A 27,044-nucleotide genomic window follows, 5' to 3' on the forward strand; every position below is an offset into this window, starting at 1 on the left:
AGTTCGCTCAGAAAAACTGAGAAGGTTTTTCTGAGCTTTCGTTGGTGTTTCTGTGTAACCACCGCAGTCTACTCAGTCTTTTTCTTTCTGGTAGTACAAAAGGTATTTTTTGATCTGTCTGCTCATTTTTGTGTTTTCTTTTATATTTTCTTTTTTTTTCATTTACGAGTCTCCTAAAAAATTGTTTAGAGAGAAATAATTCAAGGCTGATTTTAGCATTGCTCCTCTTCAACATGACGACAACAAAAAGGATTCAAAAGATGATGCCATTGTTTATTAAAGATGATTCTCAGATGAAATGCATTTATATAATTATTTATTATAATTACAATTGTATTTACAACTCTCTGTGCTGGAGAGAATGTGGCTTAAGGGGAACTCACATACATGTATGGTGGATATGTCCAGTTTGCATGATTTCTGGGCAAAGGTATTTGCTGAAATTTACAAGGTTGTGGGCTTTGAATTTGCTGTCTCTCAAGAATTGACTTTATTGGGGTGAAATTTATAATTAACAAACGAAAAAGGCTTATTTCACAGATGTTACTTTCAGGAAGCAGTCTCCAGTCATAGATAGCTGGAAGTCCCAACTTTTTGAACTTGCTCAGATTGAAAAATTGTCATACTCACTTAAGGGGATTTTGGAATTATGCTCTAAACTGAAGTGTAACCAAGAAACCATTATTGAACATCATCTTATGCTTTGTACTCTTATTTTTCTTTCTACTTTCTACTGTAACTTTTATCTGCACAAATGTTCTCCTATTGATGTACCACTTAGTTTACAATTTAATTTTTCTTTATATTGAATGGACAATAACTGCCTATGTTCTTTGATGCCTGTCCTGTTAAGAAATTTGGAGGTCCATATTCAAAAGCCATTTAGACGATAGCTCAAAAGTTATTTGTCTAAATGGCAAAAAAGGGATTTTCAGCAACTTATCCAGCTAAATTCTAGCCAGACAACTAGTTTTCAAGCTGGAAGTTAGATGGATAAGTTGGGAGTGTTTCTAGGGTGGATGGGAGGCATTTTGAGGAGGAGTAGAGTTAGTTGGATAAGTTATCCAGCTAACTCTGGTTGTGCCTCTAACCTTTCCTAAAGTTAGCTAGATAAAGTAATCTGACTAACTTTAACATAGTGTGCGTTAAAGTTTTCTAAAGTGCCCAGACAAGCTATAAAGAGAGACTTCATAATAGTCAACTATTTATATTATTAATAACTTGAGGTGAAGTTTTGATGCTAGTGTAAGGTTTTGGGGCCAGTTTGACATGTAGAGTGAGATGTATGAACAGCACAGTACCACCTCAGTGAAAATTTGACATCATTTGGAATGAGGAAAGTCTCACAAAGATGAGATTTCTACTATGTTCTCTTGCCCTAGCTTGATGGACTCTATTACAGAGTACTGCCCTGTTTGGGCAGTTCACGAGTAGCGAAATACAATTATTGCAGGGTGCGAAAAGCTATGTTAGCGCGTGGTAAGTTAATTCTAAAATTATCCTACATATACCCCTTTTTGTAACCGTGGGCATTATCTATGCAAAATTATAGCATTTTGATGAATCTAGGTGTTAACTGGATAAATAGCTTCTCTGTTGTGCCCCCTGTTCTATCCACCACTTATCTTTATTACAAATTTCTTAATTGCCTAAGAGAAAATATTAGGCAATAATGATACATAAAACAACAAACTTAAAATATAAAAATCAATAAATATTAACATCAACCAGCCTTAATAGAGTTAAAATAAAACATATAAAATAAATTTAAAAAAACATAGAGTACCTTATAGCAAAACCTGCTTGATGGTAAATCAGAGAACAATAAAACATCTAATTGCAAAACGCCTGCGTGAAGAGAAAGTTATTAAGCATTGACTTAAATGTTTTAAAACAATCTGTTATGTTAGGGGGTGTTTTAGTGTGCCCTTGGGCCTCAGCCCAACCCCAGACAGATCCAGGACCGAACCGAGGGTTGACGGCGTGTTCCACCATGGCTGACGGTCTGACCCTCTGCCAGGCCGGCAAGCTCCCATGGCCAACAACAGATGATGTTGGAATGTGAATGGTCCTCTGACCATTCCGAGCCCTTTCGGACCTGCTGCATGGAACAGCAGGCCTGGCCTGAGGTCAAGGGCAGACGGGCCTTGACACGAAGACATGACAGCAGGATCGATGCAATGGCATCGCGGACGAAGACTTGACAGCAGAATCGATGCAACGGTATCGCGGACGAAGACTTGACACCACAGCTGATGCGAAGACATCACGGATCAATGGTCGATGCGACGGCATCCCGGACCAGGGTCGATGCAACGGCATCAGGAACAAGACATGATACCAAGAGTGATGCAACGGCATTCAAGATGAGACGAGGAACTTGACGAAGTTCAGACGAGAGGAGAAGCTGGGCAGAAAGACATTGGCACTGTCTCTCAGGGCGCCCTACTCAGCCCACCTGCGGGACTGAGTCGAGGACCACCCTGTCCCACTGCACGCCCTACACAGTCCGAGGAGACTGGTCACGGACCACGCTGGGAGCGGGACAAGCGCAGGGAAGGATCCAGTCGAAGCAGAACTCCGACAGAGCTGATGTCGTCCGAAGCTCCACCAACGGCTGGCAGGACGTGACTGCTCAGGAGCACAGGACACCAGTCCACCTGTAGGCTGGTCCACTCGGGCACAACCTCATCTGAGGGACCCCGGCCTCACAGGTACCAGAAGGCTCAAGAGCGCTGAAGACGAAGACACAGGAGCAGGACATCAAAGAACCTGGAACATCAGGAATAGAAGAACAAGACGAAACACCAGGACACCTGGACAGGGACCTCAGGCACGAACATGACTTGGCATGACGAGACGAAGCAACAAGAACTCCATGGAGAAGACAAGGAAGACCTGACTGAGCTCTGGCAGGCAGGAGCCTCCAGAGTGAAGCAACTCTGATGCAAGGTGAAGACAGACTGACGGAGCAGCCCTTTTATAGGGCTGGTAGAGGAAGTCCACTCCCTAGGTGGGGCCAGCACACTTACTGTACCTGGCCCTTTAATTCTTGAAGAGAGGCGCTCCGGCGCCTAAGGAGCAGGAAGCAGGGCTGTACAGGACCGTGGATAGCGGCCTGCACAGCGTCTGTGTGTAGAGACGCAGGGCTGGGCCTGAGGAGCAGGCTCGATGACTGCAGCGGCTCCAGCCACTGCAGGAGGCCCCAGGGGTGGCTCCAGCTGCTACTCCAGCCCGGGGGTGTGGCTTCCAGGCCGTGAAGATCACAAGGACGCTGGCGGCGGCATCCGGCCGCGAAGAAGGTGAAGCAAAGTCCGTGGCTCCTGCCGCGGCGAAGACAAGCAGCACGGGTGGCCTCCAGGCTGCGAGGGAGTTCACAGTCCGCGGCTCCGGCCGCGAGGGAGGCCAGACGGCGGCATCCATGCAGTGTCGGGAAAGGAAACAGCAAATGGTGAGTGCCTGCTCGCGGGGGAACCCGCGGGCAGCAGATTCATAACACAATCCAGTTGTCTTCTGGTAGAATGTTCCAAAAGGTTGGCACAGCAACAGAGAAAGCATGATCTCTAGTTACAAACAGGCTTGATATGCTGAAGGTATATCCAATAATCCTCTTTGCTGTGATCATAGAGTGTGTGTAGGGCAATAAAGTCTAACAAAAAAAAATTAGCCAAGAGTGGCTTATCAGATGAAATCAATTTGAAAGCCAATGTTGCAGTTTTATATTGGACCTGTTGTAAAATTGGTAGCCAGTGTAAACTAGCTAAAACTGGAGTAATGTGCTCTCTGCACTTTTTTTTCCTGTAATGAGTCTGGCAGTAAAGTTCAGTAAAAGTTGAATGGGTCTTAAGAACGAAGTAGGCAAGCCAAGATAAACAATATTGCATAATCTATCAACGGACGTATAGAAGCCTGAACAACTGTATGAAAACCAACATCTAAAATATTTTTAAGCCCTGATAAAATTCTTAATTTAAAAAGAAACCCCAGAATTCTTTATAGTTTTTGTGTTGTTGAAAGGAGAGATGAGAATCATTCCAAACCTCTAAATTCCTGATGCTTGAATGAAGGGGAAAAGTGAGACCATGAAAGGTAACAGAAGAAAAACTCAGAATAAAATCAGTTTTAGCCATTTTAAGAGCAAGTTTATTAAAAAGTAACCACTTTTGATGCTAGTAAAACAGACTTGCAGCAGTTCCACTGTAGATGTCCAAGACTATTGTACATGGATTAAAAACTGAGTGTCAACTGTGTAGATCTTATAAGCTTCACTGAGCGTCACAAGAAGCTTGCAAATTAAGGGGCATATAGACATTAAAAAGTGAGGTGGACAATGCAGAGCCCAGATGGACTCCCATGTTCATAGTGAACCAATTAGAATAGCTTTTCCCAATTCAGGTTTGCTGAGAGCGATTGACAAAAAGGAAGTAAACCAATCTAAAACAACTTCTGAAATACCACATTCTTTAAGTCTATAAAGGAAAATATTGTGGTCTACAGCATCGAAAGCCAAAGAAATATCCAATTAAAACCTCGGAACTCTGTTACTTCCGAAAATGAAACTGGTGGGGATCCAACCCTTCTTGTTCTTTCAAATAATCACTTTTTGGCCACAATAGATTCCAAAAACTTTGCCAGAAAAGAGAGCGTGAAGAAATAGGTCTATTGCTTGAGGGATAACTACAATCAAGACCAGCCTTTTTTTTTTTTTTTCCACAGAAGCTTTCTTCAAAACATTTGGGACAATACCTTGAAAAAGGGAAGTATTCATTAATGCTGCCAAGGGTGGAGCTAAACAATCTTTAGCAGCTTAATGGCCAAATCCAAAAACATTGAAGAGACTGAAAGAAGCATTTAACTTAAAATACAATGTGATACTTCACTTATAGAAAGAGACTGAAAAGAAGATCAGGTGCGAAATTTGTCAGGAGAAGTAGTATCATACCATTTAGTTGGATAATTAGTTATCCAGCTGAATGTGGATATTTAGATGCCACCACTTATCTGGATAAGTCAGAACTTGTCTGGCTGAGTGGTCCTGAATGTTGACCTCATAATAACTTGATTCTTTTGTGATTGCTATAGTCATATATATTTCAGGCTACAGAAACAAAAATATCCCCACTCAGGCTATTATCTTTTGCTATCTTGTATACTGGTTGAAATGTGATTAAACATAATCAGATCTTGTAGTGTACCCTTGTCTATTTCGTTTCAGGGTCCTGTACTTGTAGGCAGTTCCCAAGGAGGTGTAAATATTGAAGATGTTGCAGCAGAGAATCCTGATGCAATTATTAAGGAACCTATTGACATTGTGGAAGGCATCAAAAAGGAACAAGCTGTTCAGGTACTGTCAGAATTTTACTCTGCAGTCTACAGGTTTTGTTGGAATAATATTTCTTTGAATGATGTCTTTTTAATTTGCATTTTTTTTTCTCAAGTCATCTAGACAAGGCTGAGTTGGACATGTTATTGATCAATTCTGTCTGTTCTAATTGTAAAAAAAATGAGGGCCACAATCTGTTGATTTGGACTGGCTGAGCCTATCTAGACCAGTGGTTCTCAACCTTTTTCCCATCGTGACACACCTGATAGACCACGTTCACATGTGTGACACATTGCTCATTACAGTTTATGGCGGAAAAAAAAAAAAAAAGATCTAGTATTATTTTTGTTAAGAATGACACAAGGAAAAGATACAAATTCTATCTGAACAGAAATTGCATAAACGGTAAACATCCCACACCAAAACAGCACCAATTTCCAGCACTTAACAGTAACCACCTTACCTAAGAAAAAGGCAACACTGAAAATATTACACCAAGCCTTAAGACACCAATACATCTCCTATCAGGAAAACGGACCAAGTCAGGCTGCTATAGAGCCCTATACAGAAACTATACACCAGCTGAGAATCTCACTTGAATCACATGTGCTGATCCTCACCTAACAAAGAATAAAGAGACCAAAACGCATAACTAGAAGCATGCAGACAAAAACTGAATTGGATACCGCAACAAGCCAGAGTCTCTGTATGCAGTGCAACAAAGGAAAAAAAAGAAACATCACCCATCCTTATAAAACAAATCAAGACATATAAAATCAGTAGCAGTAAAACCATCCTAACAAAAAGAACAGATTATTTCAAAACAGCAGATGAATGGAATATCCAATAATTAAAAACTCGTATAAAAATTTTCTAGATACCAATAAAATATTTTAAAATAGCAGACACAAAGACCTAGTAATGAAAAATAATGAGGATACAAAAAATGTTTTGCTCTGCATACATGGGAACGTTTGATATCGAGGTGCCCTGAGATTGTTTTGAATTAGCAGGAGGATGGGTGGTTTGCTTGGAACTTTCTCTTCTCTCTCTCTCTCACTGGCTCACAATCGCTCACATATACACATGCTTTTTCTCTCTCACTTATATAGGCTCTTAATTACACATTTACACACATGCTGTCTGTTTTCAGGCTTACACACACAGGCTTTCAATCACACACATACATGCTTTCCTTTTCTCTCACACACAGACTCTCATTCACATGCTTACAAACATGCTCTCTCTTTCTCTCATTTACACACATGCTCTTAATCACATACTCACATGCTCCCTCACCTAAACCAGCCTCCTCCACTTCTAACCCTAAAGGCAGCAGCAATCTACTTCATTTTCAGCCCTCGCGGAGCAAGGAGTCCCATCGGCCGCGGGGGATGACGATGTTCTTCGTTTTTCTCTGAGCCGCGCGCTCATTCCTCAGGCTGCGTCTCTCTTCTCTTCTTCGGGCCGACGCTGCCTGCACTAGCATGGTCTCTTCTTCCCGCGCACGCACCCGCTGCTTACCACTTCCTCTTCCGGGCCGCGGGGGGGTGGGTGGGAAGAAGAGAGCCTGCCGGTGCCGCTGATGCCAGCTCTCCTGCCGCGTTCCACCCGTGCTTTCAGCGTTTTAAGCCCAGGTGGAGGACCTGTCTTGCTCGGGTAGGGGGAGCAGCTGGGTCAGCAGGGGACCGGGAAGTGTGGCGAGACACCTACGTGTGCTTGGCGACACACTGGTGTGTCGCGACACACCGGTTGAGAACCACTGATTTAGACTATATAGAGCTTGCTGGTAACCCTAACTCAAGCCCTAGTACTACTATTTGGCTTGCCTGTGGCCTTGACGATTTGAGTTAGGGTTACCAACAAGCTCTATAATCTAGATAGGGTCATCCAGTCCTGTTTTCTTTTTAATCTTACTGTATCACCAGATTTGCAGTCCTACTTTTTTTACAGCATGGTCTTTGATCTGTGAGCTCCTATTTCAAAATTTTAATACTGGGAGAATACGGTTTGCATCATGGGCATTATTGAAGATCATTCTTATTTTTATACTACTTCTTGGCTGCTTTGATTCACTTTCAAAGATTTCTTTTTTGGCACAGCAATGTCCTCCTGCTTCTTTGGACTTTCAGGCCTCCTGCTTCTTTGGACTTTCAGCTTTTGTTGGGCTAAAGTAGCATGAATCTTTATTTGCAACTGCTTGGGTTTTCTCCTGCCCTTCCCTCCTGTTTATATATATATATATATATATATATCCCCTTCTAACTTAGCTTAACCATTTCGATAGTCCTTGGCCGCTGCTCCATCCAGACACAGAAATGTGTACACTGAGTCTAACCACCAGGTATCACTGTTGAGCTGTGGTTGGAACTCTTACACCTAGGGAATGTGAATGCTGTCTGCATAGTATTCCCAACTCTGGCTGGCCTGGGAATCAGAGTCCTTATTCAGGAATCAAACTCTGGTCTTCTACATGGCAGTGCTCAGCATTGCCATTGGGCTGGCCCAAAAGATTGCTGTTTTTAAACAAAGGGTTTCTATTCTCTGCATGTTCTGTTTGACTTGATCTTTCATGGTAGTCTTAATATTCCTTGTGATTTCACAATCCAATCCATGATTATAGATTAGAATATTTATTTATTTAACTCTTTTCTATGCTGACATTCTTGATCATTATCATATCACATCGGTTTACAAAGAACATGGGGTTATAACTTTAACCATTTAAACAAGAAGCAAAGTTATAATCAACAAGGTGGAGTAAACTTGGGGGCTAAGGTAGCCGGAAAGATAGGACAGAGGAAGACAGTTAAAGTAAAATGAAAAATTAAAAAGTTTAAAAAAAAATATAGCGTCATACTGTACATGAGAAGAAAAAGCTCATTTGTAACTTGTGAGGGAAAGCACTCTAATTTGATTAAGAAATTCAGGAGCAGAAAAAGTATAACAATTGGAGAATATAATAAAGCAATTTACTGTAATTTATTGTTAATCCTAGAACAAGATCCTTTATTAATCATATTTCTGTTTGTATGGCATTTGTTAATTAAAATAAAATTGTAAAAATTGGTAATGAGTTTGGAGCAGTGTGAAAGCAGATGACAGGTTTCATGACTATCTTTTTAAATGTATTATTTTACCTTATTCCTAACCATGCTTTTGTTTAAACATAAGTATAAAATCTTTATTTATAGAGTTTTATATTGAAATATTTTTCAAATTTTTCCTATGAAAATGTATCATAATTAAAAGTTAAACCCCTTAGAATCTTTTGTTACATAAAACAAGCTGTCAATACCTGTGTTTTTTTTTAAATTGAGCCTAGAGTGATTTATTCAATTTCAGCTTGCACAGAAAATGGGATTTCCTCCTAACCTGTTAGATGATGCAGCAGATTGCATGATCAAACTCTATGATCTCTTCCTGAAATATGATGCCACCATGATAGAAATAAACCCAATGGTTGAAGATTCATCAGGAATTGGTAAAGTACCTTTTTAATTTTCTAAGCAGCTGATTTATTAAGGTGTAAATAGGTCCATTCACTGCAATGTAAATCACATTAAAATTGGCCAAAAATGGGCATTCATGTTATAGCAGTTGATCTTTAGTGCGGTTTAGTAAATCAGCCCCTAAATTAGCAAATCTGATAAATGGCAAAGAGATGGGTAGGGTTTAGGTTTCATCCTGTTTGTTATCTTTCTCTCCACAATGTAGATCCTGTTACTCCAGACTAGAGATTGTGCATTAAACTGAGGTTAATGATCTTGCAAAGAATATCCTTTATTTACAAGACTTTAATTGTGGTCCTTGAAGACAAAACAATTTTGATTAGGGGATGTATTTCTTTAAAAAAAAAAAAAAAAGTTAAACTCTATATAAGTTTCAGTGCATTATTTTGTTTTTCCACATTCTGTAGTAGATTGATATTGATGAGTAAATCAGTTAAAAGCAGTGACATTTATTTTATAACTATATTTTATTTGATTTATAATCCACTTTTCGGCACTTCAAAGCAGAGGGCTTACGATCTAAGTATGTATATGAGGCAACAGCAGGTAAAGTGACTTGCCAAGGTCATGATGAAAGGCAGTGGGATTTAAACTTGGTTTCCCTGGTTCGTAGCCTGCTGCTCTAATAACTAGGCGGCTATTCCTGTATGTGTATATATACCAAAATATTTACTGTAAATATGTGAAAATATTTTTATAAGAAATATGTATAATAGTTTTTTAAAAAAAATGTTCTTTTTAGTGACAAATTATTCAGCTAACTTATATTCTTATTATGGATGAAAAAGCCAGTTCATTCCACTAATGTACTAGCTGTCTTTCAGTCATATCATTTTCTGTGACACTGCTACATAAGCAGACTGAATTATTGTAAGTATTATGGCGAACAACTTCTATATGAAATTCAACAATATGAAATTGAAACACTGAGTGTGGCATGTAACAATTGACTTATTTAACTGCTCAGGCCTCAATCTGTGGGAGTTATGTAGACCGAGCTGTCCTGTGCCTGATTAAGCAATTGCCAGAAAGCTAGACCTACTTGGAGTCATCTGTGTCCTTGTTAGTGGATACACTGTATGACCTAATCAGGTTATTGTCAAGGTTGGTAGTTTCTGAGATGACAAGAAGAAGGCGACGAGTTATTTTCAAGGTCTTTAGCATCTGGGATGGCAAGAAGAAGGCAGGTTATTGTCAAGGTTGGTAGAATCTGGGATGGCAAGAAGGCGGCTCCTGTGGCTCAATAGTCGGGCAGTAGACTCAGCATCCAAGGCATGCCTGTGTAAGTTCCCCTTTAAGGCAGGAGCTCCTGTTTGGTGAGGAGTTGGAAAAACTGGTAAAGAACCTGGGGAAACCAGGGCCCAAAGATTTCTAGAGGATAAGAGGCCATGCAGATATGAGGGAATTTAGTAGGCAACAGTTCTAATCTACCTCTAGGAAAGGGGGAAAGTGTACATTTAACGGCCAAGGAAGGACAGTCCCATTCTAAGTTTAAAAAAGGAACAGGGTCATAGGGCAACTTGGCAGATTAGGGACTCTCTACGCAGGTAGGAAGGCAACACTAAAGAGGAGTTGCCTGGCGTCTATGGATCGGCCTCATTGGGGAATCAGAACAGGGTTAGTTCCAAGGACTCAGCAGGTTCAGCCCATTTAGACCCATTAGGGGAAACATTGCTATGCACATCCAACAAAGCATAATCAAGGGCCAGCAGAGCCCTACAGAGTGCCCTTGGGCCAAGGTTAGTGAAGGGAGAGCCCAAGGGATCGGTGTCCAGATGCGGCCAGACATACAGGATCAGGCTCAGATTGAGAGTTCAGCTTTGGCCATGGGATGCACAAGGCAAAATAAGAGGATCTCACCCAGCAAGGATAGTTGCCATGCAGCAACCCAAAGAACAGGGGTAGCCAGGACAGGGCCCAGTGACAATAGGAAACCATACTCCTTCCTGACTTATGGCCTGGTCCTTGAAAGGGTATGACTGCGAAGCAGAGGATACTTGTAAACAGTAGTGATCATGATGCTGAGGGGCATACAAAACCTCAACTTATTAAGCCTCTGTCAGAGTCTGGAGGTTTTTTGAGACAGATTGCATGGAGCATGAAATTTCATCATGGAAGGTGGATGTTGCATGAATCCTGGACTTCTACAGAAGTGCTTAGATAAAGAACTAGCCCTCAATTCATTAAGAGTACAAGGGGCAATCATATCATGCTTCAGAGGCCATATCAAAGACGCTCAGATTGCCACATGCCTGGATGGTGGTGCACTTCCTGAGAGGGGCAAAGTGGATTAGACCGCTCTTCAGACCAATTTTCTCTCAGTGGGACCTTAACATGATTCTTAAAGCCTTAATGGAAGCACCCTACTAGCCCTTGAAGAGGGCCTCCATCAAGGACTTCTCAAAGACTGAATCAACTTCTCAAAGACTGAATCAACTTCTCAAAGACTTCTCAAAGACTTCTCAAAGACTGAATCAACTCCCCACCAATCTATACAATATACATTCTATCCCCAGACTCAAAAAAAGAGGAGGAGGCCTCCTATTAGTAGCCAAGAAAGAACTCAACCTTATTCACCAAATAGTCAACATCGACAATAAATATGAAGTGGGCCTATTTAAATCTCCTCATCTCCAAATCTGTCTGGTCTACACCCCTCCAGGCCTCCTCAATAATAATGCCTCCCCCCTTATTGAACTCATTGCTGATAAGATTGACATGGACATTCCTGCCATCATACTGGGCGACTTCAACTTACACATTGATTGTATCCCACAGTCACCCTCATGCGTAGCCTTCCTTTCGGCCATCTCTGCTATGGGCTTCACACAATCTGTATCCAGCCCCACCCACAAAGCAGGTCATACCCTAGACCTGATCTTTACAAACTCCCATCTCCTCCTAACTGCACCTCCCACCTGCACATCCATTCCATGGTCAGACCACTCGCTCATTAACGCTACCCTCAAAATAAACAAAACGCACTGTACCAACAAAAAACAAAACAATACTATTCACTATAGAAAATCCTGCTCTTTAGAGGAACTTTCCTTATCCCTTTCAAAAGACCTACAGAATCTAGACCTCAGCGATGAAGCTACTGCCTACAGTTCATGGAAGAACATTACAAACCATATCGCTGATGAAATCTGCCCCTGTATCTCTAAAGAAATTTCGCCATCCAACCCCAAGAAGCCTTGGTACACCCAGGAACTTAAGGCACTCAAACTGCAACTACGAGACAAAGAGAAAAAATTGGCGTAAGAACCCCTCCCCAGCCCTCCAATTATCCTACAAACACACCCTCCACACCTACCGAACATCCATTTTGAAAACAAAAAGAGACTATTATGCTAGTAAAATCCACAATTATCAATACGATGCTAAAGCCCTCTTCGCTTATGTAACTTCCCTCACAAATTCAAACCACCCCCCCATCACCGATATTGATGCAAGAAACAAATGTAATGAATTAGCCAACTTCTTCCACACCAAAATCACCAACCTTATCTCATCTCTCCCCCCTCCCTCCCCTCTCCCTTTCACCAGTCAGAAGAACCCCAACACCACTCTTAATTCTTTCGAACTCACTTCTGCCTCTGAGATTACTAGATTCCTAAAGAAAATGAAACCATCCTCACATCCTGAAGACTCCATACCTACTAAATCCCTCCTGGCTATCCCTGACATCATAGCCAAACCCATATCAGAAATCATTAACTGCTCCCTCACTACTGGTCTAGTCCCCCCTGAACTGAAACAAGCCATACTCAAACCCATACTTAAGAAACCTAACCTAGATCCCGCAGTTCCTTCCAACTTCAGACCAATATCCAATTTATCATTCATAGCGAAACTCATGGAAAGGGTAGTAAATGCTCAGCTTATAGAACACCTGGAAAATCACAGACTGTTATTCCCATCACAGTTTGGCTTCCGAAAGTTCTTTAACACTGAAACCCTCCTAATCTCCCTTTCCGACACCATTCTAAAAAGCCTTGATAAAGGCCAAACATGTATCCTGGCCATGTTAGACATCTCTGCGGCCTTTGATACTGTTAGCCACAATATACTAATCGACCGACTCTCTGACATCGGCATCTCAGGCCCAGCTCTGAGCTGGTTCACTTCCTTTCTGGCGGATCGCCACTTTAAAGTTAAATTCAGCAACTACGAATCAAACCCTGTTAAGCTATCCCATGGGGTCCCTCAAGGCTCCTCCCTCTCCCCTACCCTCTTCAATATTTACCTCCTTCCCTTATGCCAACTCCTTGCAGACCTAGGACTCACACACTATGTCTATGCAGATGACGTCCAGGTCCTCATTCCTGTCACCGACTCTGTGACTAACGCCCTCAAAACCTGGGATACATGCCTCAAGTCAATCAACAGCCTCCTCACTAACCTCAGGCTTGCTCTAAACACCTCAAAAACAGAACTACTTTTTATCTCACCTTCCCGCCATATCCCCACTCTCCCTGTCACCTCCAACCCCTCTCCACTTCATGTCAGGGATCTAGGGGTTACCCTCGACAACCACCTCAATCTCCAAAAACACATTTCTAATATAACAAGGGACTGCTTCTTTAAACTTCACATACTGAAGAAACTAAGACCCCTCCTTCACTTTAGTGACTTCCGAACAGTCCTCCAAGCCACCATATTCACAAAGTTAGATTATTGTAACGCCCTACTCTTGGGTCTACCTTCAACCACAATCAAACCGCTGCAGATGCTACAAAATGCAGCAGCTAGAATCCTCACAAACTCACGCAGATCGGACCACATAACTCCAATACTCAAAGAACTTCATTGGCTTCCAATCCCTGCCAGAATCCAACATAAATGCCTAACAATTATCCATAAAACTCTACACAATAAAGAGATGATTTGGCTAAATGATTCACTCCAATATCACTCCCCCAAGAGACCAACCAGATCCATTTATTTAGGAACTCTGTCAACCCCTTCCCACAAACTTTCACAGCTCGCCTCCACCCGAGAGAGAGCCTTTCCATAGCAGGACCATCTCTATGGAACTCAATGCCCCCTGACTTACGTCTAGAGCAGAGCACAACAACCTTCAAAAAAAAGTTGAAGACCTGGTTGTTCAAACAGACATTCACCTAATCGTAGCATCCCTGGTCAACATAGCTCTGTATTAAAGTCTGTAATTTACAATGTAACATAATGTAATATACCTTCAGATAATGTTATATAATACTCTACTACTGTACCGTATTATAATGTGGCAGTAATGTAATATAGTTGCTTTCTTTCTTTCTCTCTTAACGTTAACTCTATCCCTCACTAAACTCTGCTTCTCTTTTTCGACATCCCGTTCCTTGGAATTTACCTTGTTAGATGTAACTATTATTTTCCTCCTACTGATGTTAATTGTTACCCCTGTTATAATGTAAACCGATGTGATATCCATTTGAACGTCGGTATATAAAAGTTTTAAATAAATAAATAAATAAATAAAATAAGACTGCTTTCTTAATATGCTTTCAATATGCTCAGTCAGACACATTTCAGAATTGCGGTCTTTCTCATATAGAAAACCCTATTTGGTAATATCCTAACGTGGTCACGGTATCCTTCTTCAGTCTGAAGGTGGTATCCCTCTTCCACCTGAATCAGGCAGTGGTGTTGCCAGCTTTCAGTAGCAAGGAATGCAAGGAGGTGGAGAGCAGTTTGCATTTGCTGGACTATGTCAGGTAGTATTGAGGTATTTGAAAGTGAACAATCCTTTCAGGAAAACAGGTTGTTCATCCTGTTCGGCAGACCATGAAAGGGGAGAGTCAGCCTGTAAATCCACAATAGTAAGATTGCCAAGAAGGTGGCTTCAGTGCAAACACTGTAATAGAGAAGGAAAAGTGATGGGATGCAGAGAGACCATCTCCTGGTGCTCCTCCTGCATGATGAACTCTGGCTGAGATAGCAAAAGGCATCACTTGCTACTTGATCTTACTGATTCAAGTTCTAAATCCTCCTCTTGAGGTCCTGCAGCCTCTTCTGGCCTGTGTGACCCTAATGCTTTCTCTTTCTTCTCCTATTGGTTCTTTGCAACTCATAAGATGCCCTAATTGGGTAGGCCCACCTGTGGTTACACCACTAGCATAGAAGTAATTGATTTTAGATCATTATAAAATTATATTATTGTACTCTATTACACCTGTACCCAGAGTTTTTCAGACATACACTTATATCTACTGTATATACTTGTGTATAAGTCTAAAATTTTACCCCCAAAACTTGTCTTTAAAATCTCAGTCGTCTTATTCACAGATTAATCCACATAATGCCGGTACAAAGGCACTTGCAGTTGCGCAGGCATGTTCTCTCCCCTCCCAAGCCAGGGTCTGAATGGCACACTTAAAACCACATGGTTCAGTGCGCGCCACTGGGACCCCACGGGGAGGAAGGCAGACTTGCATGAGTGTCTGTAGTTCATTGATGTCCTCATAGCATTTGAGATAAGGGATCTGGAGGAGTTGTGGGGGAAAAGTTGTCCTATCGCTACAGTGGGAGACCGTGGGGAAGGAGGAAGGATGTTCCTGAGCAAGTACTGTCATTGTCCAGATAGCAACAGTTGAGTTAAGGAATCTGGAGGGAAAGATTCTGAAAGCAGGGACAGCCATGGAGGGAGGGAAAGATTCTGACAGTAGGGACAGCCATGGGGGAAGGAGGAAAGGATTCTGATAGGGACAGCTATGGGGGAGGGAGGGTGGGAATGGTTCTGACAGCATGTCCATGCATTACCCTCCATACACACTCTACTCATGATCATAATTATTGATCATGTTGGTTATTTTTAGGGATGTTGAGTGTGAGGTTTGGGTATGAATGAATTGAGTGTGTATGGAGGGTAATGCATGGACTATGGAGTTTTAATGTAAAGGTCAATACCGCTTAGATAGGTGGTCTGATGTATTAGAAGAGGTTGAAATATTGCATGTATACATTTAATAAAAAAAAATTCTTTGTGTAGATTTATATGTTGTAGGTCCTCTGGTTGTGGTTATATTGCATAGTACTGACAGAGGTATTGTACTATTATTGTTTACCTGTTGAGGTTTCCCCAAAAATCAAAGCAGCAGACGAGTAGGAACCTGTTGATGGCTGTGGACCAAGTTCACCAGCAATGACAGGGTAAGCTCCCGATCGCAGGGCAGAAACACCTTGGCCCGAATTATGTTCAGCCTGGTTCCTATGAAGTCCAGATGGGGTGACGGGCAGATGTAGGACTTTGGGTAATTGATGACAAACCCCACTCGGATGGTCAGACTTAGTGTAGTGCTCCCTGCTGGGAGGTGCTTTTGACCAGCCAGGGAACCCCCTATTTAGACTGCCCCTCCTCAGGAAGTACTTACCACCGATGCCTCCCTCTACAGTTGGGGGGGGGGGGGGCGCATGTGTACAACCTCTACACGCAGGATCGGTGGACGGCTCGGAAATCTCTATACGAGATAAACGTCCTGGAGCTTTGGGCGATTCGTTAAACTCTTTGGGCTTTTTGAGACCGCTTATACCACAAGGTGGTCCTGATTCAGACAATCAGGTGGCAATATGGTACATCAACAAACAGGGAGAAACAGGATTGTTCCTCCTCTGTCAAGAGGCTGTACAAATTTGGTCATGGGCTCTGTCGCAAGGCATGTCCCTGAGAGTGATGTATCTAGCCAGAGCAATGAGCATGGCGGCGGACCGCCTGAGCCGTACGTTTCAGACACATGAATGGTCACTGAATCTGGCAGTGGCAGCCCAGATTTTCAGCCAATGGGGAACTCCGGATGTGGATATTTTTGCCTCCCCCTGCAACTGCAAGGTGAACAAATTCTCCCTATTCAGGACGGACGGACTTCCAGCCTTGGATGCCTTTGCCCAGCATTGGGGCACAGGTCTCCTGTACACATATCCTCCTCTTCCACTGGTCATGAAGACTCTCTTGATGCTCCAGAAAGTCCGGGGACCATGATTCTCATGGCCCTGTACTGGCCCAGACAGGTCTGGTTCCCGCTCTTTTGGGACCTGTTGGTCAGAGAGCCTATCAGTCTGGGGACTGCACCCGATCTGATAACGCAGGATTGGGGAAGACTGCGACATTCAAAGCTCCGAACGTTAGCCTTGATGGCCTGGATGTTGAGTGCTTGGTCTTGCAGCTCCTGGACCTATCTGACGACGTGTCTCGTGCTGGTAGCTTCCAGGAAGCCTTCCACCAGGAAGTCTTATCAACTGAAGTGGAGGAGGTTCTCTGTCTGGTGTGAGGGTTATGGCTTAGATCCATTCACCTGCCCTATTCTGAAGTTATTGGACTATTTGTGGCACCTCTCCGAGGATGGACTGAAAACCACTTCGGCCAGGGTCCACTTGACGCTTATCAGTGTGTTGCTGGTACACCCATCTCTGTGCAGCCCATAGTAGGATGATTTATGCGAGGCCTGCTTCAACTGAAGTGCCTCCTGTTGTGTCCTGGGTCCTCACTGTTGTGTTAGCGCAGCTCATGCAAGATCTTTTCAAGTCTATGTGCTCCTGCGACCTGAAGTTCCTCACTTGGAAGGTCCTTTTCCTGTTGGTAGTCACTTCGGATCACAGGGTTAGTGAGCTTCAAGCCCTGGTTACATATCTACCCTACATGAAAGTTTTTCGGGAAAGAGTGGTCCTTCAGACACATCCCAAGTTCCTGCCTAAGGTGGTGATTGATTTTCACCTCAGTCTGTTGTTCTACTCACCTTTTTTCCCCCGAGGCCCGAATCACACCAGGGTGAACGGGTTCTACACACATTGGATTGCAAGAGGGCCTTAGCCTTCTATTTAGAACTCACTGCAGACCACAGGCAATCCACTCAATTCTTCATTTCTTTCAACAAGAATAGATTAGGAGAGGTAGTGGACAAACAAACTGTCCAATTGGTTAGCAGATTCTATCTCTTTCTGCTATGCACAGGCGGGCCTTCAGCTTGGAGGCCGGGTTAAGGCTCACTTTGTGAGGGCTATGGCGGCATCAGTAGCCCACTTGTGTGGGTTGTTCCTGTCGCTGAAATCTGCAGGGCTGTGATGTGGAGTTCTCTACACACGTTCATGGCCCATTACTGCTTGGACAAGGATGGTCGGCAAGGCAGTAGCTTTGGCCGATCTGTGCTTCGCAACCTCTTCCAATTCTCCCTACCTAGGGCCCAATTCTCCCTACCTAGGGCCCAATGTTCAGGTTCAGGCTGTCTCCCTATGTTACCAACAGCACTGCAGTTATTTTTTGTGCCTGTTGGCACCCGGTTTGGTGCCTGTTGGGTATGGTTGTCGCCGGGAGTAGCCTGTAGCATGATATTCTCCCCATCTGTAAGGACTACTATCGTACTTGTCCTAGGAGAAAGCAGAGTTGCTTATCTGTATTAGGTGTTCTCCTAGGACAGCAGGATGTTAGCCCTCAGGAAACCCGCCTGCTACCCTGCAGAGTTGGGTTCTCTTGCATTTTGTTGTTTTTTTTTGCTTGTGAATTCTGTGTTATGAGACTGAAGGGGAACCCCTCGTGGACGCACGGATAGTGGCATGCTGGGCATGCTCAGTGAGCCAGTCAAAGTTCTAGAAACTTTGGCAAAAGTTTTCCTTGCCAGGCTCCATCTGATGTCACCCATCTGTGAGGCCTAATATCCTGCTGTCCTAGGAGAATATTTGTTATAGGTAAGCAACTCTGCTATGTGTTCTGGTCAAGGAAAGTTAATGAAAGGAGGGAACCTGATGAAACCAGATATTGATTTGGTAGTGAAATGGGTAAAGGATGCCTGGGAGTCAAATCCACCAGAAATAGTCAAGAAGTCATTCCTGAAATGCAGCATTAGCAATGCTATGGATGGATCAGAAGATGACATCATCTATGAAGACAGATGAATCAGCATCAGATGATGGTTCAACAGATGGAGACAGCGAAGACAACATTTACGCTGATAGCATCACCAAAAAACAGTTCCACGATTTATTCGGACATTCCGACGATAAAGAATTAGACTTGGAAAGATTTTTGAATAAAAAAGAAGGATTCAAACAGCAGGGACAGCCATGGGGGAGGGAGGGAAGGATTCATAACAGCAGGGACATTTTTTTAAGTTATTAAATGGTTTCTTATAAAACATTTTATTCTGCTTTTAAAATATAAAAGCAATTTTCTTAAATTATCGGTTTGTTTTAGTATGATTTCACCATTTCATAAACCCTCTAGGTTTTACCCTCAACTTATCCACAGGTCACAGATAATTCTTGATTTTGGGGCCCAAAAAATACCTATGAGTATATACAGTACTTTGGAAGAATGAAAGGCTTCATCAACTATGGGAGGGTTTGAACATATGAATCCTAGGTTTGCACAGATGCTGTTGGCAGATTGCTTATATTTATTTAGGCTGTGTCCTACATAGCTACAAGAAAAGCTTATATTAACTATATGATAGAAATAGTAGGAAAGTAAATGTTTAAAAATTAAACACATACATCACACTTTTGTAACCTAAAAACTGGAAGAGGACCAACCGAATAATTTAGGAATTGGCTAAAAGAAATAATATATTATGTTAAACATTAACAATTGCTAATGTTACCTCACTCCAGGTACATCAAGCAGTCAGATTTAGATTTCCTTAATATAAATTGAAATTGCAACATGAATATATATAAAACAGGGTCTGATTTACTAAGTCCCTCATTCCATTCTGTGTCTACGGAGAAAAGCTTAGTAAATTAGGCCCTGAGCGAGCTTGTAAGTAACTTCTCATGTTTCTAATAGCATGTACTTTTTCTTGATGACCTTATGGTCACATTTTTGCCTTCTGTGAATGAGTGAAAGCTGTGTAAATGAGCAGCCGCTTTATGGCAAGAGGAGCTCTGTCTGAACTCCAAACCCTACATTTTCTGGTTTGCCTGGAGGACGAGAACACTACCACCGTGTCTTTCCCTTGTATGACCAAGAAGCATTGTTTGCAATACTTAGATTTACACTTTGTTCATTAAAATTATGTATCCCATTTCACTCTTGAAAGTGATGATGGATTAGTTTACAAAATGATTTTGCCTATTTTGTGTATCTGACAAAATTATTTCCTAAATGGGATTTTACTTGCCATTTGACAAGGAAAAATTAGAAATTACTCAAGCAGATAGCCCCAGCAGTACTTAATAAACTATCTGCTGCAAAAATACATATCAGCTTTAATAAGCAATTATGTACTTCCACTACCCTGGTTTCTGTAAACCATTTTAATTAGATGACATTTTACTTTCATTATTATTAAAGTCGGTGATAGATAATGGAAAAATTGAGGCCTTACCGGGTCTGCATGACATTTTACTAAACTTTGTTGCTCCTCTGTAGAGCTTTGAGTACATCTAAAATAACATTAGAATGGTCCTGACTTTTTCAGAAGATTAATTTAAGAGGGGTTCCCAACATCATCTATATAAATAAAAATGTTAAATAGTTTGTACAAAATCGCTAATCTCAGAAACCACTGCACCGATTGCTTTCAAATTTGGACACAACCTTCCTTTCACATACGGGAAGGTTCTTCTGTACTTACATTACATATATGTCACACCTGTGACAGGTAAAAAAGGTTTAAAAATTGGTTCCACAAAACAGCGACATCTGGTGGACATCTGACGTCAGCGCAACCTCTTACACCTTTCACAAACACTCACAAACCCCACAAACATGACAAATGTATTTAATTCCCACCGGATTTGAGACAGGAACCATGCTCTCTAACATTTAGAAAAAGACTAAAAACTTGGCTTTTCAAAAAAGCATTTCCAAGCCTTGAATAAAACCTCCACTCTTCAACACAAACTCGCATGCAATAACTGGATCTAAATAAGAATCCAACTACCATAAACTTACGCACATCATTACCTGTGGAGTTTTATCATATTATTATCATTCACTACTGTGTCATATTTATTCTCTTGGTTACTTATTTTACCGTTTCATATTTATGTACTGTCCCATTTATTCACATAGGCTTATTTATTCACTCCGCTATACTACTACACTAATTGGCTGAAATGTAAATATTGCATTGTTCAATCTCTCCCCTCTTCCAGCTCCAAGTTAATTTTCCCTGTTTTATTGTTTTATTGTAACTTTCTCACCCTTCAATTGATTCTCTGTATTTAAAGTTCACAGTTCTATTGGGAATATTGTTATCACGTTACCTTATGCTTTTCACACATTGTTAATTGTAAACCGGGTTGATGTGATGCCAGTCATGAAACTCGGTATAACAAAAACAATAAATAAATAAATAAATAAATAAATAATTCACACACCCTCCGAACACACAGAAATCCACACTCCTCACCCCCCCCCCCACACACATGCCAATTGGACTTACTTCACACACCCTCCCAAAACACACCAAAACGCACCAAATTCCAGGCTGCTACACCGGGGGGGGGGGGGGCCACACACATGTCACATGTTGACAATTCCCACACCTCCGAACTCACACAAAAACACCCTCCTCACACCCCCCATGCATATGCCTGTTCTACTTACTGCCCACACCCTCCGAACACACACAAAACCGGAAACAGGTCCGCGCTGCTCCAGTGGGGGGCCAAGAACGGTCTGGGACACACCGCGTACACTACGGCCGTCGGCTGCCAGCAATCAAAATGGCGCCAATGGCCCTTTCCCTTACTATGCCACTCGGAGACGACAATGGCGGCAGTAGCCCATGTGACATAGTAAGGGCGAGGGCCCGTCGACGCCATTTTCAGGACTGGCAGCCAGAGGACCTTTGCCCTTACTATGTCAGGGAACCTAGCGCTCCCATTACTCCTCCACAGTGACATAGTCAGGTCAAAGGGCCGTCGGAGCCATTTTCATTACTAGCAGCCGACGGCCCGAACCCAATACTTCGATCCCGAACCGAACACCCGCTCCACCGACTGACTGTTTGCACAGGTATCCGGGGGGCTGCACGGTGGGGGGGGGCGTAGTTATTTTCTTGCGCGCGTGTTCGGGGGGGGGAGGGGGTGTTTCGGTCATTCTGCAACTCTCGAGGGGGGCGAGAGGGTGGGTTACTGTATTTCGCCGGGGGGGGGGGGGGGGGGGTGTGGGGTGCGTATTTAAACACTGCGTTTATGTTGGGGTTCTTTTGGGGTGGAAAGACGGAGGGCACACACAAACACAAAACATCCCTGATCTCGGAAAGGCACCAAATTAGCCCTCTACAAAACAATTAACTAAATAGAGAGTGCTAACTTGGTTAGACACTCCCCTATTTTGATACAGAACACGCACAACCTCCCACTGACGGACCACGTTTACCACCACCAATTTCTATTTCGGTGTTTTTTTCTCAATTGGCATCCTAGCTGCTTCTTACAGTCTGGGTCCTCTTACCTAAGAAAGCAGGGGAGGGAAGGGGGGGTGAGTGACCAAGGGGGAGGAGGATGAGTGACTGAGGTAAATGAGCAAGGGGAAGGGGGAGGGAGAGTAAAGAACCTGACTCTGCCACTGCAACGCGTGGCTGGGTACCGCTAGTATATACATAAAAAGACTGTTGGATACTTATAGTTAATACATAGAAATGTGAAATGTATATGAAGTAGAAAAGTCAATATGAATTACTATAAAGGTTTTTTTTTCTCTTTTTAATTATCAGCTTCTCATAATTCTAAATTCTACTGACTCCAGGGAAAGCTATAGCAGCATAGGCTCAGCTTCTACTAACCTCAGACTTTCCCTTCCTCTGAGCTCTGATTAGCTGGGCCACAGAATAACTGTAATCTGCTTTGAAATGCTGAAAAAAGTGTGTAAAGCAGAATATAGAAATCTAAAAATAACAAAAAAAAACTGCAGTAATGCGGACTTGCTTCCTTCTAACTTCAGTTTCTGTCAGCTGCCCTTCCACTGATCAACCTCCACTGAGCGTCACACCAACTGCAGCAGCAAGTGGTGGGCTCCTACCGCAGAGAGACAAAAGAAAATGTGATTTAGTGGCATGTGTTTAGGTGATTATAGTGCTGTACTAGACTGATTCAACAATAAGTGTATGTAAGCCAAAGCTGTAGCCAGGCACTTTCACCCATTTCACAAAATCATGAGTTGGGAGACTGTCAGTGCTTGTACAGCAATGCCCCCCCCCACCCCATCACACTCTCCTCACAGGCTATTAAAAATGATGTATTTATAATAGATTTTACATGAAAAAGAACATTCAAAGCAGTTTTCTGAGGTAAAAATATCACTAACAATATGTATATTATATTTACATGCACCGCTGAGGTGCCAACCAGAAAACCCTTCAAAAAAAACAAGAGATACTTGGAACCTATATGGTATTAGGCCTACTGTAATGCATTTTGGGCATGGGCATGACCCTCAGAGAGCCACTCAAACAGCAACAACCCTACCTATGAAAGTTAATACTATAAAAATTACACCAGACTTAAAAATAGTAATAGTAATAAACCGGGGGCACTGTTGCGCGAGCGATGAGAGCAGACTTGTGAATGCTGTGTTCCTGCTGCTGAGCCCTCTTTCCCTTGATTTCAACTGCGAAAAATATTGCAACCCGCTTTCTTGAGCTATACTAGACTTTTACGATCTGGCTAATATGACTACCAAGCGAAAAACAGCGGATCTGAAGCACTTTAGCTATCAGAAGTTATCACTGGATGCACTGACGGACGAGACAATGCAGGCCTCTGGATCCCGCGATGCCGCGGGAACTCAGAGGCGGGCTTGGATCTTAGCGCTAGTGATTTACCTAGTCGAGATGAGATTCGCAGCTGGTTCATGGAGCTCCGCAGCGATTTATGCCAACATAAAGCGGAGCTCCTTGCCTCTATGAATGAAATACAGGATGATCTTGCGGCCCAAGGTCATAGAGTTGATGAACTGGAGACCCGAGTGGAGGGACACGCGGTAGATATGGCGGCCAACGCTACTCAACTTCAGTCCCTTCAGAGGGAAAATCAAGTGATGTCAGAGAAATTAGAGGACCTCTAGAATCTCTTGAGGCAGAATAATTTACGAATTAGGGGGGTGCCCGAGCTGGATTCTTTTAAAGACGCGACAAAGGTGACTAGAAATGTCTTTTCTTTCTCACTCAATCTACATCAGGGCCAAATGCAGCGCCGGGAGACCCCTCCCCCACCATTGATATCGAACGCACTCACAGAGCTTTGGGACCTCATACCAAAAATAAAACTCGAGATATTATCTGCCTACGCAGCTTTACACAGAAGTCTCAAATTTATGATCTGGCGCGCCAACAATCCTCGTGGCAGTGGGAAGGTCATACCATCGCCATTTTCCAGGAAGTGGCTCCTCTGACCTTAAAGAAACACTTTGAACTCCGGGAGGCCACGAGAGCTTTGAGAGGTGCGCAGGTCCGATATCGTTGGACCTTTCCATTTGGACTCCTGTTTACATTCAAGGCACTTCCTACCACGTAAAAACTCTTACTGAAGCGGCAGAGGCACTTAAATCTGCCGGTCTCCCAGTCACTTCACCTTATCGGAAGCAAGTACAGCCCTACCGAAGAGAGATAACTATCCACACTGGCAGAGAGCAGGCAATGGCCGATGACGACTGCGACACCACATTGAGGAGCAAGGCCTGTTCCTGTCTGACCAGGGCTGACAGTTTCCAGGGAAAATGCCGGCTGACATTTCATTATCTCCCAAACTCTATACCCTGTTATTACAACAGTGGCCTCACATTGCTTAAGTTCTCTGATTCATCAGCTAAGATTTTTCTAATGTGTTCAGTTCTATTAGTTTCTTGTTTTCAGCTGTAATGTAGCTATTTTGACTTCAGTGATTACCTAGATTCGCCGGTTGATTTTTATATTTTCAGTCTGTTGAGCATTTAAGGGAAGGGGAGGGGGGGCTCAGGGGGCGAGGGTTGTTCGTCTGTTTTCATGGCTGCCAAGGCCCCCAAGGGATCATTATTCTGCCAAGGAGGTAAGGCAGATTTTTGGAAACTTAGGGGATATGTTGAACCATGCTACCAAACTATGACACGATGCATGTCTGTCCACGCTCCCGGTTACGATTCTGTATATTTTGCTTACTATGGAAATATTTGTGTCTTTCTCCACATGGCGATTTCTCCATTGACTAATGGTTAAGCTACTTTCACTAAATGTAAAGGGACCGCAAACATATCGCAAGCACCAGCTTTTATTTCAAGAACTGAGCCACCATAAAATTGATATAGCACTATTGCAGGAGACACACCTGAAAGCTAGATATGAAAGGCTACTCAATCATAGAAATTACCCTGCCCAATATTTTGCTTCTAGTACAGCAAAAGCTAAATACATGGGGGTCGCTATTCTGATCTCCTTAACTATAGTGCATGAAGTAATCTTTCGCTATGCCGATCTGGGAGGGCGCCTACTAATTATTTATTTATTTGCAGGTTTTTCTATATCGACCATCATCTGAGATATCATGCCGGTTTACAATTAACTAGGGATAACAAAATAGGAAGATAGCAGTTACAAAAAACAGGGTCATAAAACTGGGGGGTGCGAGAGTAAAGGCGCACGGGAAGAAGAGTAGCAGGCAAGAGGATAGATGATATGACTACGTAGGACAGAAAAGATATACAACAGCCAACATAGCTGTTGTGTGGTTACAGTAACAAATATTGTTACTTACTATATGCATAGGTCAGACGGTATTTACCATAGGGGGAATATATATGCGCTTAATGTAGCGCAGGTGTCCTTACAGCAATTGGAGACCCATTTATCCACTACAACAGGACACAGTCTGCTTCTAGGCAGTGACTTCAATATAACAAATTCCAGAGCTTAATTGTGCGTTGAGTAAAAATAATTTTCTCCGATTAGTCTTAAATGTGCTACTTGCTAACTTAATGGAGTGTCCACTAGTCCTTCTATTATCCGAAAGTGTAAATAACTGATTCACATCTACTCGTTCAAGATTTCTTATGATTTTAAAAACCTCTATCATATCCCTCCTCAGCCGTCGCTTCTCCAAGCTGAACAGCCCTAAACCTCTTTAGCCTTTCCTTATAGGGGAATAGTTCCATCCTCTTTATCGTTTTGGTTGCCCTTCTCGCAACTATATCTTTTTTGAGATGCGGCTAACAGAATTGTACACAGTATTCAAGGTGCGGTCTCACCATGGAGCGATACAGAGGCATTATGACATTTTCTGTTTTGTTAACCATTCCCTTCCTAATAATTCCTAACATTCTGTTTGCTTTTTTGACTGCTGCAGCACACTGAGCCGAGGATTTCAAAGTATTATCCACTATCATGCCTAGATCTTTTTCCTGGGTGGTATTTATTTATTTATTTATTTATTTAAGGGTTTTTTATATACCGAGGCACGTTTGCAAAACATCACCTCGGTTCACAATGTAACATAACTTAACAACAAGCTTTACAATAATATCATTTTTTAACAGGGAGTGGGTTAACAATTTTGGAGAAGATAATACGAAAATTATATACATATGTACATATATGTTTAACAAGGGAGTTAATCAAAACAGTCTTATTATTAGCAAGGGGAAGGTAATAAGAGTGGAGGGGAAGAAGGGGAGGAAATCCACAAAGGGTGGGGAGTAGAGAGAATAAATATATTGTGCGTGAGTCGGTAGGATGGTCATATCATAGCTTTGGGGGGAGTCTGTTCGTTAGTCAGGGTATGCTAGTTTGAACAGCCAAGTTTTTAGATTGTGTTTGAATTTTTTGTGGCAGGGTTCCTGGCGTAATTGGGAGGGCATTTTATTCCAGTGGGAGGTTCCTGCAATAATGAATGATCGATCTCTAAAGGAGGTGTGCTTCATGAGTTTAGGAGAGGGAGTCTGGAGTTTAGCCTGGTGTTGCATTCTTGTTGGTCTAGTCGGATTGTGAAGCAAGAGATGTTCTGGGAACCATTGCATGTTTTGGTTGTGAATGGCTTTGTGTATAAGCGTGAGTGTTTTATATATTATCCTGGAGGTTACGGGGAGCCAATGTAGTGACTGAAGGACTGGAGTAATGTGGTCATGACGGTGAGTCTTGGTAAGGATGCGGGCAGCAGCGTTTTGTAATAACTGTAGTGGTTGTAAAGTACTTTTTGGTAAGCCTAGAAGGATAGCATTGCAGTAATCGAGTTTGGACAAAATCATGGCTTGCAGAACAGTGCGGAAGTCAGAAGTGTGAAGAAGGGGTTTGATTCTCTTC

At 42.6% G+C, this 27,044-nt stretch overlaps 1 protein-coding gene across 2 annotated transcripts in view; it reads left to right on the forward strand.

Annotated features, from left to right (window-relative positions):
• Positions 1-27,044, forward strand: part of SUCLA2 (succinate-CoA ligase ADP-forming beta subunit) — a 170,861-nt gene that overhangs the window by 72,048 nt on the left and 71,769 nt on the right. For both annotated transcript variants that reach the window (XM_029602875.1, XM_029602874.1), the window contains exons 5-6: positions 5,216-5,344; positions 8,669-8,807. In XM_029602875.1, coding sequence (XP_029458735.1) covers positions 5,216-5,344; positions 8,669-8,807 — 268 coding nt within the window. The remainder of the gene's footprint in view (positions 1-5,215; positions 5,345-8,668; positions 8,808-27,044) is intronic.

This window comes from Rhinatrema bivittatum, chromosome 5, assembly GCF_901001135.1.
Source record: "Rhinatrema bivittatum chromosome 5, aRhiBiv1.1, whole genome shotgun sequence".
Classification (NCBI taxonomy): Eukaryota; Metazoa; Chordata; class Amphibia; order Gymnophiona; family Rhinatrematidae; genus Rhinatrema; species Rhinatrema bivittatum.